Source organism: Artemia franciscana, chromosome 10 (genome assembly GCF_032884065.1).
Source record: "Artemia franciscana chromosome 10, ASM3288406v1, whole genome shotgun sequence".
Taxonomy (NCBI): Eukaryota; Metazoa; Arthropoda; class Branchiopoda; order Anostraca; family Artemiidae; genus Artemia; species Artemia franciscana.
In genome coordinates, this window is record NC_088872.1 from 30115412 (window position 1) to 30128668 (window position 13257).

Consider the following 13257-nt stretch of genomic DNA (forward strand, 5'->3'; position numbering starts at 1 on the left):
CTATGGGTCACAGTTGTGAACAGGTAGATTACCCGCACTAGGTCCTGATCCCAAAACTAGACCATAAGTCTTGATGCACCTGTGACCTATGGGTCACCGTTGTGATCAGGTAGATTACCCGCACTAGGTCCTAATCCCAAAACTAGACCATAAGTCTTGATGCATCTATGACCTACGGGTCACCGTTGTGAACAGGTAGATTACCCGCACTAGGTCCTAATCCCAAAACTAGACCATAAGTCTAGATGCAGCTGTGACCTATGCGTCATAGTTGCGAAGAGGTAGATTACCCGCACTAGGTTCTAATCCCAAAAAAGGCATAACTAAGACACTAGCGCTTACTTTCTACTAATATTAGATGTAATCCAAGAACATTTTCTGGTAGATGTTCCAATGACAAGAATTAAAGACCCCGTCCCTCTCTTTCTCACCCAGGTAAAAGACCCAACAGATACAAGGGTACTAGCTCTTACTTCACCTTAAATTAGGTTAACATCCGATATACAGCCCCATCCTTGTATATGTGCCGGTGACCAGAAAGAACCAAACAAACTCAGTTTTCAATAAAGCACTAGATTTTCAAAATAGCTTATTACAAACGATTACAATTCATTTCCGTGACTGGTATCACTCAAAACCAATCCCTTTCAAATACATCAGTTTTCATTGGGTGTAAGTGACAAAGAGCACTAACAATCACTTGCATTAATTTATATTAAACACAGCATATACTGTTACGAAGAATACAAGGTTAAAGCAAGGAAATTCTCCCGATTCAGGGGGGAGTGCCCCCCCCCACTGCCCTCAAATGACGGACCTATGTCTGATGTCAAAAATAGCACCCAATTCATTCATGCCTTAACGGGGTGGAGGAAGCAAAACCATAATTACCCAGTTCGGTGCCACTAAAATGTTCTAGTACCCCCTTGAGCCGGTGAAAAAAATAAAAATATAAATCAGTTTTCAAAGCTTTTTGTCGAAAATCCCGAAAATAAGTCTCGTTACGACAAACAAATTCACTTCCAGAGGGGACCGGGAGGAGGATACTCAAGAGGTGGATTTTAAGCATCTGGTAAAGGTTTTTCAACCAAATATTTGAATGGTACATTGCTGATACTACCAAGTCGATACACTTCGAAAATGAAACCAAAATTGTCGCTTTGGTAACATATGTCACTAAACAATGGTGCAGCTAAAATTAATTTATACTAAGAACACAGATGTACCTAATAGCATTCAAATGAGCTCTTAGATCAGCCTACCCTTTAGTAGTGGAGAAAAAAAAAGAAAAAGAGAGACATCAGTGTTTCAAGCACTTTTTCCAAATTTCTGAAATAAACTTTTCGTACTATCAATGCCATGATAAACAAAAATAACACTAGTTATTGTTGAGTCAATTCTATTTTTTGGAGGGAGAGCTATTTTTAACTTACGCTTACTAGCGGGTCTTGGGGGAGAACTATGCAAGAAGGGTGACTATAAACCTCAAGTCACGGGTTTTCAACCATAGAGATTATAATAGTACCTTTTTTAGACTTCCCAGCCCTTCAACTGCAGAAGTGGCACCAAAGAGCTATTTCTGGTACCATATGGTACTTTACGATGACTTTTACAAGATATTTATAAGAAGCATGTAGATTTGATCAAGAGCTCTTAAATAAGTCATTAAACATTTCTAAGATCTTGTGTTAGTCTGCTAGCCCAGGCAGGAAAAAAGGACACATCAGAATTACCAATGATGAAAAAAAAAGTAATTTCGCTAGTTTTAAAGATGGGGGCTCAAATCTTATACTTGACGCAGCTTTTGTTACAATCACGATTTGTTGCATTTTAGCCATGGTAACAATACATCAGTGACATTTTTGGTTGGATGGGTGTTCTAGAGTCATTTTTAGGAAGAGTTATGAAATTCGCTTTTAATCAGACATACGGACCGGAATTCAGATAGCAACGTCATTTTGGACATTTAAACTCGGTAAATGACAAAAACTGATGGCCAGGATAGTAGATGGCACTTTTAGTACTGAATATTTGACTGGCATAATTTTCATTGTTTAGCTTGCTAGTGCTAGTGTTCCAAATTTATTACCCTGGCAACACAAGTAATCAAATACTATAGTCCTTTGACTAGTGCATTTACCATGCCAGTCGTATCCAAAAGCCGTCATTTTACAAGCTTGCTTCTTTGAAATGTAGAAGCTTCATATATATAATTACGCCATCTATTTTTATCCAGCATATTGCAATGCTTTAATGTTGTTGAAGACCATTAGATTAGATTAGATTAATTTATTTCAAAAACATGTATACAAAACATTTTGCTGCACCTGCTAAGAAAGCCCCTTTGGGCTTGTTGGCAGCAGGTGGCAGTCATCTCTACTCTACATATTACTACATACAAAGATTCTACTTATGACACTCACGCATTATTACTATACTTTTGCATCATTACCATACTATTCTTTTGCAAGGAAGAATCTCTTAACAACAGCTTTGAAGGAAGCCAAATGACTCGAATTTCTTATTTCAATTGGAATAATATCCCATACAGAGGGGGCAAAATTTCTAATCACGAAAGAAGCTCTAGCCGTATTTCTAAATGGGTGTACCAGATTTGATGCCCCTCGTGTATTGTGGCTATGAAGATCACAATTAATGGAGAAAAAATTTTCGAAACAAGAGGGAAGTATATTATTAATAAATTTATATGTGAAAATACTAACTTGGTAGTCTCTTGTTTTTGAAATATCAAAAAGTTGATTCTTAGTATAAAGTTCATTAATATTATGAGTAAATAAAGTTTTAGGTGATAAAAGTTTAACGGCTTTATTTTGGATTTTTTGGATTTTTTTATAACATGATACAAAATTACTAGCCCATAAAGAGCAACCATAGCAAATATACGGGTAAAAAATAGCAAAATAAAGTAACCGAAGAATTTTATAGGATACTAGGTTTTTAACTCGGCGAAGCATACCCAGAGATCTGGACAACTTTGAAGCTATAATATTTGAATGTGTTTTCCATGATAGATTTTCATCAATCATAAAACCTAAATACTTTGTTACCTTTACTCTTTTTATTTGATTTCCGTTTATTATTAATTCTAAATTAGTTTCAATACTAGATATCCGAGAAAATAGAATGTAGTTAGTTTTATTATAATTTAATGTCAAAAGATTGAAATCTGCCCACTCAATAAACTCGGTCATTGCCTTTATCATTTTATCAAAAAGTAGATCAACTGATGGAGCAGCTACAAGTAAAAGAGTATCGTCTGCAAAAAGGATTATACCAGCCTCTGACAAATAATACTTAATCCGATCAATAAATATTAAAAATAAAAGAGGACCTAGTATAGAGCCCTGGGGTACTCCGCAAGTTATCGTACTAGCTTCAGAAGTAAAACACCCATTCACCACAACCTGCTTTCGGTCACTTAAATAAGATTCAAACCAAGACAAACTCTTTCCGGTAACACCGATTTTTTCCAGCTCAAGTAATAACTGTTTATGGTCAATCGTATCAAAAGCCTTTTTCAAATCCAGGAATAAGGCAGCTGGAATCAGACCCGCTTCAAACGACGTATTTACCCAGTCAACAAGTTTAATGGTTGCCATTTCTGTGGACATTTTTTTTCTAAAACCAAATTGAGTATTTATAAGAATTGTATTATTTTCAACGTAATCAGTTAGCCTGGATCCTATCACCTTTTCATATATTTTTGAAAAAAAAAGGGAGGATAGAAATGGGTCTTTTGTTTGAAGGGTCGTCTCTCTTACCTCCTTTGTGCAATGGTATTATTTTAGCCACCTTCAAAACTTCCGGGAAAATTCCTTTTTCCATAGACTTATTAATCAAATTACATACAACTGGTGTTATAACTGATTTAACTGATTTAGCAATCTTAAGAGAAATCCCGTCTACGCCACTTGAGTTTGATTGGATTCTACTGATAATTGTACTGACTTCACTTATGCTACAAGCATTAAAAACCAGCTGATTTTCTACTGGAATTTCCGACTGAACTATTTTGGGAGGCCGCTTAATTCTTTTCCGAGCATCGTCACAAAGTTTCGCTCCCTCACTAGAAAAATAATCACATAAATAATTCGCAACATCATTTGGGGTAGTCAAATTCCCCCTCTCTGTTTGTAATTTATTAATAACTTCTATTTTACCCTTTTGACCCAGGAGTGAATTTACTGTTTTCCATGTTTTTTTCATATCACATTTATACTTCATAAATTCATTTTGTAAATACATTTTTTCAGCTTTCCGTTTTAATCCGTTTAAAGTATTCCGGTAATTTTTAAACTGCTGAAAATTAATGACAGATGGTTCCCCTAGGTATATTTTATACAATTCATTTTTCCGACTTATAGAATTTAGAATGCCCTGTGTAATCCATGGTTTCTTAGGGAATTTCGTACTACCTCTTTTAAGTCTTCTTAGAGGACACGTATCATTCAATATCTTTGTAAATATTGCAACAAAAATATCATACGCAACCGACGGGTTATCTTCTTCAAAAACTGGAGTAAAATCTGCATCATCCATTTCTCTCTCAAATTTTTTTAAATTATCATTTCTTAAATCATGAAAATATGTTTTATTTATTTGACCACTCTTATTTATAATCCTGTAAGATTTTTTTATTTTACTAAGAAGAAAAAGATGGTCGGATCCATCCGTGAGTAGAACATCAGCATACGAACTTTCAAGCAGCTTTCCATCCACAAATATATTATCGATAAGAGTCGCAGACTTATCAGTTACTCGTGTAGGAATAGTTACCAGGGGGTACTGGAATGATGAAATCATAGAGTTAAGAAAATCTAGGCGGCTTGTACTTTTAAGGAGGTCAATATTGAAATCCCCCATTACTACTTTATATTTATGATCATTACTAAATTTCTCCATTAAATGCTCCATTTCCTCAATAAAAACATCCTCATTAAATGACGGTGTCTTATAAACTAAACCAACAACTACATTTTTATCAGATGTATCTTCTATTTCAATAAAAAGAGTCTCAAGTCTTCCTTCAAGCCAAAGTGTGAGATCCTCCCTTACCCAATACGAAACTCCTTCCTTTATCAACAAAGCCAGACCGCCTCGCTCCATAACCTGTCGTTCTTTTCTTTCACTAACATATCCTGGGAACTGGAAATCCCACACTGAAAAAGTATCCCTATTCGATACAAACGTCTCACATAGTCCTATTACTAACGGTGTTTCTTGCATATCACTTAATATGTTACACAGTGTAGGGTATGCAGTCCTAAGGCCTTGGCAATTCCAAAATGCAAAAATAGTATCTTCTTTGACCGACCATTTCTTCAGCGACTGACTATCCAAAAAATTACTAGCTTTCATTGCTTGAGTATTATTTCCTTCACTTAAACTATCATTTGCAATAGGGGTGGATAATAATTGGTCAACAGACAGCCGATTACTTTCTAAGTCTGAAAGCCTGTCGGTCATACTATTCATGATAATACACTAGTATGCTCAATAGTGCGAACTCTTTGATATCTTAATGACGAAACAAACAAAAAAGTTTTTGACACGAGATTAGCGAAACAAAGCAGCCAACCCCAAATAAACGAAAGAACTGAGGATGGATTCAACATGTCAGTACTGGTCACTGATCAGGTCATTCAATGACCTAATTTTCAAGATGACTGAACTGTTTTCCGGTTTGGCTAGCACACGGCCACCATCAGTCCAAACATTCCGAGCTCCAAATTTGTCGCGTGCCAGATTCAGCAGTTGCTTACGTTTTGGCGTTAAATACTCAGATATAAATACTTTCGATCGGGCGAGCTTCTTTTTGTTAATGAACACGCGCTTTGCACACTCAGATGAATGAAAAGTGACGAGAACAGGCGGGATAACATTTTCCGCTGATCTAACTCGAGTACGTAAGCGCTCAGTTGACTTGATGTCACTAGCAAGCACACGGATCTCCATCTTAGCATTGAATAGCTCTAGAACGCTATTGGGCAGCGTTTCTCCACCTATCTGAGACAGTCCATGGATTAGAAGAACGTTCGATCTTCTTTCCTGTTCCAAATCGTCGTTGCGGTATTCTAGAATTTCGATGCGATTTTCTAGCGCCGTTATTTGAGCTTGAAACCCCTTGAGCATCTTTTCAATATTTGCAAATTTTGAACTGTAATCGAGACTTATTGCATCATAGATCTCGGTAACAATAGTGTTAATTGCTTGTTCACTGATCACGCCTTTGTCGCCTGAACATTTCTCAATCACCTGTTTGTGAATATCCTGACGAAGATTTTCTTTCAATTTGGCAATTTCACTCTGCGCGTTTACTAGGGTAGACGAGAGTGAAGATACACTGTTTGTCGAAGCAGCACCAGCAATTCTCATTATTTCTTGATACACATCCGGAAATGTGGCTAGTTCAGTAAAAGCACCTTGAACTCCTTTCGACTTTTTCTTTGAAGCTTCGGGGAAATTTTCTTCGAACGGCAAAATGAATCCCTCGCTCAGTGATGCTTTTTCGTGTGATCCGTAGCAAAATACTTGATAAGATTTTCCCTTCTTCGATGCAGTTATACCAACTATTCGAACAGGCCACAAAGGGTAGCCGTAGAATTTGCCAAACGCAACGTCATTAACACTGTAAGACATCGCAAACTTGATAATGTCTAATTTCCTGAGCTTCCAACAAAATGGGAAGTGCGGGACCCGGTACACCTGTCCCCAGCAGTTTAAGTACAAAAGTACGGCCGGTACCACTACGGCTCTTCTGTACCGTTCCCGCTCTCTTCTGCAGTTGGAGAGCTCGACAAATTAATTTTTTTTTTTTTTTTTTCGCCAAAATAGGTTGATGTGGCAACACTGCTGGCTGATTAGTTGGTGTTTCCTGATTTTGATAAATTCTAAATGTCCAAACTTTTAATTAACAGGTATTTGTTAAGGAAAAAATAATTTCAAATTACTTGTAAAGAATAAGAGTCCGTAAATTTCCACTTGATTAAGCACAATTTATTTTATTTTCCTGTTCAGCCACTAAATTCAGTGCTAAAATCAATGCTTAATTTTGAATTTCACTAAATGGTCGATAAATATCGGATAGTCTTAATTAAATTCGCACTGCTTTATCCCGACCTATATTATATAGGTCACTGATCATGAAAATATCTATAAGAAAATCCACAGTTCCCAAGGGAATTTTCACTCAGTAGCAAAATAATCCGCTTATTCAAATTATAATCCTTTGGTCACTGAATTAATTTATCAAAATATTAGCTACGATTATTTAACCTGTAAGACAGAATCGTTCAATTTATTTTTTTTTTATCAAATATGAAAGCATTTCAAAACAAATGATTAAAATAAAAATTACAATCTTCTGTCAGATATCTGCTTTATTTAGCAGAACTAGAAAAATTCATAGTAGCCTATACTTGAAAATTCAGATTTCAAGTAAAAGTTAAATAAAGTTACAAACATGAATTTCCTCTTGTCAGTTTCGCATATTCGTTTAAATATTGGGTATGCAGAAAAATGAGATACTTTGAAAAGGTAAACCTTACCAATAGAAAAAATTTGCTGTTTCCACTTTATGTCTTCTGGCCTAGTTTTAGTGCCATAGCAGTCGACAAAAATTCCAACTTCTTCATAACAAATCAGGTACTCACTAGAGTTTGAAGATTTCCTTGACAAATTTAATATGGCGATTGGAAAGAAACCAGAATTGTTGCTTTTGAAAATGTATGGCTCAAGGCTGGGATCATTTGCATTCAAAAAAGCTATAAGAAAAAAGAGCCAACTCAGACTGACCCAAGTAAAAAAAATATAATTGAAAAAAGTGAACAATGTGAAAACGTTTTGCAAAATAGATAAATAGATCAGCCAGAGGAATGGATGTCATTTAGGCTGCCAATTAACAAAAGGAAAAATAGCCTGAAAGATCGACCGTTATAATAACTAATAAAGACAGTAACTCAAATGGGGAACATGTAATCAGCTCGTTTTCAGGAGGTTCTGTGCCGTCAAAAACACGAAATTAACATTCGCTTTACAAATTTTCTAACTGAAATTTATTCTTTATTTCCAATATATACCAATATCCTTTTTAAGCCAGTCGATCACAGAAAGAATATGGAAAGAATAAAATATGTAGATGAGTTAAAGTAAAATGAGAAAAAAGCCAAAAATAACTAATAGAAGAATTGGTAAATGACTAGTTACGGAAACCCTAAAAGGCATTCAGTTTCGCCAATCTTTGTAAAAACAAGAGCCTTATTCCAGTTTCCGTTTAGTTTATATTCTTGCAAGAACAAAATAGTAACACTGTAAGGTCGCAGCTATTGTATCTTCGCAAATTATTCAATATATCTGGCCTAATCAATTGCCCCCCTCCCCCCCCCAATCGAGAGATTTGTAAGTTAATTCGGTTTGTTTCTAGGCGAATATGAATTATCATTGGATTATGTTATTTTGGTCAATATTACTGTTTAATTGTACAAAAAGATGTCTTCTGTAAAAGTAGTGGCACACACAAAATCTTACCTATGTGATAACTTGGAGATGAAGTTTTAGCCGTTCACTAAACAAACTTACTAGTTTCGAATGTATTGCACAAATACTTTTTATGTTATTCAACTGATTGAGTAAGCGAGTGTGTATAAGTTCCTTTGAGAAAGATTTTTCCTATAAAATAAATTATAATAATAGCAATTAAAACAAAATTGTTTTATAATTAAGTATTTCCCCAAAATTGTGTTTTGTATTTCCCCAGAATTTCGTAGAAAATTATCTTATTTAGAATGTTATCTTTTTAGTATATTTAGAATATATCAATGTGTATTGGGATATTTCACATCGCTAAATTTTTGGTGACTTTTCAAAGATTTTTAATTTTTAATGACAAATAAGTAATAATAATTTTTTTTTATCACCCGTATCATCAAACAGGCGAATAGTGAACTGAATCCAGAAGAAAATAGCAGAAAAGGAAACGCAAAAAAAATGACCAAAAACACTAGTAACCAAACCAGGTGATGATCACTTGGCTTCTCAATAATACTTTATCAATCACAACTTTAGGGCACTTTCTTGGTGGAAATATTAGCTTTTAATTCGAAATGCAATCAAAACTCCTCTATTACAGTAGTTACCACACTACCAAATAGTTTTTACCTTTTGTTGACAGCACCATTTGGGCAACTTCTACTGCACCACCATCTATGGGCCTCATTGTACAACGTTATTGACTAATTTCATGGTTACTAATTTAGAATAACATCAACCATATATTATGTTCAGTTTAAAAGTTTGGTGGAGTCTTAAACTTCAAGTTCCTCACGGAAGTAAGTTAAAATGTTCCTCTCCCCCAAAAGATACGCTTAAAACATTCCTAATATCTAAAGTAAGCAAAAACCTTACACAGAATATAGAGAAAATTCAAATTGTATACAAAAACAAGAGCTAAGAGCTCATATGGCACTTGTGACGAGGCGAGAAGAGCTAAGAGCCAAGAGATCATATGGTATGAGCTCTAACAAAATTCTATGAATCAATAGATTGATTTAAAAAGGAAAATAAGAGGCTTAATGCCGGTCAAGATTTAAAATAAGAGCTCTGAGTCACAAAGTCCTTCTAAATATCAAAATTCATTAAGATCCGATCACCCACTCGTAAGTTATAAATACCTAATTTTTTCTAATTTTTCCTATCCCTTTTGCCCCCCAGATGGTCGAATCTGGGAAAACCACTTTATCAAGTCAAATTGTGCAGCTCCCTGACACGCCTACCAATTTTCATCGCCCTAGCACGTCCAGAAGCACCGAACTCGCCAAACCACTGAACCCCTCCCCCCAACTCCCCCAAAGAGAGCGAATCCAGTACGACTCTGTCAATCACGTATCAAGGACATTTGTTTATTCTATCCACCAAGCTTCATCCCGATTCCTACACTCCAAGTGTTTTTCCAAGATTTCCCCCTCCAAATCCCCACAATGTCAAAAGATCTGGTCGGGATTTGAAATAAGAGCTCTGAGACATGAATTCCTTCTAAAAATCAAATTTCATTACGATCCGATCATCTATTCGTAAGATATAAATACTCCAATTTTCATGTTTTCCAAGAATTCCGGTTCCCCCCTCCAACTCCCCCGAATGTCACAGGATCTGGTCGGAATTTGAAATTAGAACTTTAAAGCACAAGATCCTTCTAAATATCAAATTTCATTAAGATCTGGTGACCCTTTCGTAAGTTACAAATACCTCAATTTTCAAAATTACCCCCCCCCCCCCCCAATTTCACCAAAGAGAGCAGATCCGGTCCAGTTATGTCAGTCACGTATCTTAGACAGGTTTCTATTTTTCCCATCCGGTTTCATCCTGATCTCACCGCTTTAAGTATTTTCTAAGATTTCCGGTCCCCCCAACTGCCCCCCCCCCCAATTACGCTTGATCCGGTTGAGATTTAAAATAAGATATCGGAGTTACGAGGTCCTTCTAAATATGAAGTTTCATGAAGATCCGATCACTCCTTCGTAAGTTAAAAATACGTCATTTTTCTTATTTTTCAGAATTACCCCCCCCCCCGCAATTGAGCGGATCCGTTCCAATTATGTAAATCACGTATGCAAGACTTCTGCTTATTTTTCCAACCAAGTTTCATCCCAATCCCTCCAATCTAAGCGTTTCCCATCATTTTGGGTCTCCCCACCCTAAACTTCCCCCAATGTCACCAGATCCGGTCAGGATTTAAAATAAGAGCTTTGAGACACGATATCCTTCTAAAAATCAAATTTCATGGAGATCCAATCACCCGTTCGTAAGTTAAAAATACCTTATTTTTTCTAATTTTTCAGAATTCACCCCCCCCCCCCCCAACTACCCCAAAGAGAGCGGATCCGTTCTGGTTATGTCAATCATGTATCTAGGACTCGTGTTTTTTTTTCACCAAGTTTCATCCCGATCCCTCCACTAAGTGTTTTCCAATTTTTAGGTTTCTCCCTCCCAACTCCCCCCCCCCAATGTCACCAGATCCGGTCGGGTTTAAAATAAGAGCTCTGAGACACGATATCCTTCTAAATATCAAATTTCATTTAGATCCGATCACCCGTTTGTAAGTTAAAAATACCTCATTTTTTTATTTTTTCAGAAATACCCCCCCCCCCAAACTACCCAAAAGAGAGCGGATCCGTTCCGTTTATGTCAATCATCTATCTAGGACTTGTGTTTATTTTTCCCACCATGTTTCATCCCGATCCCTCCACTCTAAGTGTTTTCCAAGTTTTAGGTTTCCCCCTCCCAACTCCCCGCCCCCATCACCAGATCCGGTCGGGATTTAAAATAAGAGCTCTAAGACACGATATCCTTCTAAACATCAAATTTCATTGAGATCCGATCACCCGTTAGTAAGTTGAAAATACCTCATTTTTTTCATTTTTAAGAATTACTCCCCCCCCCCCCCCTCAACTACCCCAAAGAGAGCAAATCAGTTCCGATTATGTCAATCATGTATCTGGGACTTGCGCTTATTTTTCCCATCAAGTTTCATCCCGATCCCTCAACTCTAAGTGTTTTCCAAGATTTTAGGTTTCCCCCCTCCAACCCCCCCAATGTCATCAGACCCAGTCGGGATTTAAAATAAGAGCTCTGAGACACAATATCATTCCAAACATCAAATTTCATTAAGATCCAATCACCCGCTCATAAGTTAAAAATACTTCATTTTTTCTATTTTTTTCGAATCAACCGGCCCCTACTCCCCCCCCCCCAGATGGTCAAATCGGGAAAACGACTATTTCTAATTTGAACTGGTCCGGTCCCTGATACGCTTGCCAAATTGCATCGTCCTAGCTTACCTGGAAGTGCCTAAAGTAGCAAAAACGGGACTTTAGGTTTTCCCCCTCCAACTCCCCCCAATGTCATCAGATCCGGTCGGGATTTAAAATAAGAGCTCTGAGACACAATATCATTCCAAACATCAAATTTCATTAAGATCCAATCACCCGCTGATAAGTTAAAAATACTTCATTTTTTCTGTTTTTTGCGAATTAACCGGGCCCCCACTCCCCCCCCCCCCAGATGGTCAAATCGGGAAAACGACTATTTCTAATTTAATCTGGTCCGGTCCCTGATACGCTTGCCAAATTTCATCGTCCTAGCTTACCTGGAAGTGCCTAAAGTAGCAAAACCGGGACCGACAGACCGACAGACAGACCGACAGAATTGGCTACTGCTATATATCACTTGGTTAATACCAAGTGCCATAAAAATACAAAAAATAAGAGCTAAGAGCTCATGTGGCACTTGTGACGAGGCGAGAAGAGCTAAGAGCCAAGAGATCATATGGTATGAGCTCTAACAAAATTCTATGAATCAATAGATTGATTTAAAAAGGAAAATAAGAGGCTTAATGCCGGTCAGGATTTAAAATAAGATCTCTGAGTCATGATGTCCCTCTAAATATCAAAATTCATTAAGATCCAATCACCCACTCGTAAGTTATAAATACCCAATTTTTTCTAATCTTTCCTCTCCCTTTAGCCCCAGATGGTCGAATCTGGGAAAACGACCTTATCAAGTCAAATTGTGCAGCTCCCTGACACGCATACCAGTTTTAATCGTCCTAGCACGTCCAGAAGCACCAAACTCGCCAAATCACTGAACCCCCTCCCCCCAACTCCCCCAAAGAGAGCGAATCCAGTACGATTCTGTCAATCACGTATTAAGGACATTTGTTTATTATATCCATCAAGCTTCATCCCGATTCCTCCACTTTAAGTGTTTTTCCAAGATTCCCCCCTCCAACTCCCCCCAATGTCAAAAGATCTGGTTGGGATTTGAAATAAGAGCTCTGAGACATGAATTCCTTCTAAAAATCAAATTTCATTAAGATCCGATCATCTATTCGTAAGATAAAAATCCCCAATTTTCACGTTTTCCAAGAATTCCGGTTTTCCCCTCCAACTCCCCCCAATGTCACAGGATCTGGTAGGAATTTATAAATTAGAACTTTACAGCACAAGATCCTTCTAAATATCAAATTTCATTAAGATCTGGTCACCCTTTCGTAAGTTACAAATACCTCAATTTTCAAAATTACCCCCTCCCCAATTCCACCAAAGAGAGCAGATCCGGTCCGGTTATGTCAGTCATGTATCTTAGACAGGTTTATATTCTTCCCATCCAGTTTTATCCTGATCTCACCGCTTTAAGCATTTTCTAAGATATCCGGTCCCCCCCTCAACTGCCCCCACCCAA

General features: G+C 37.0%; 1 protein-coding gene across 2 annotated transcripts in view; it reads right to left on the reverse strand.

Annotated features, from left to right (window-relative positions):
- Nucleotides 1–13257, reverse strand: part of LOC136032047 (citron Rho-interacting kinase-like) — a 139544-nt gene that overhangs the window by 9617 nt on the left and 116670 nt on the right. For both annotated transcript variants that reach the window (XM_065712149.1, XM_065712150.1), the window contains exon 27: nt 7569–7784. In XM_065712149.1, the coding sequence (XP_065568221.1) occupies nt 7569–7784 (216 nt within the window). The remainder of the gene's footprint in view (nt 1–7568; nt 7785–13257) is intronic.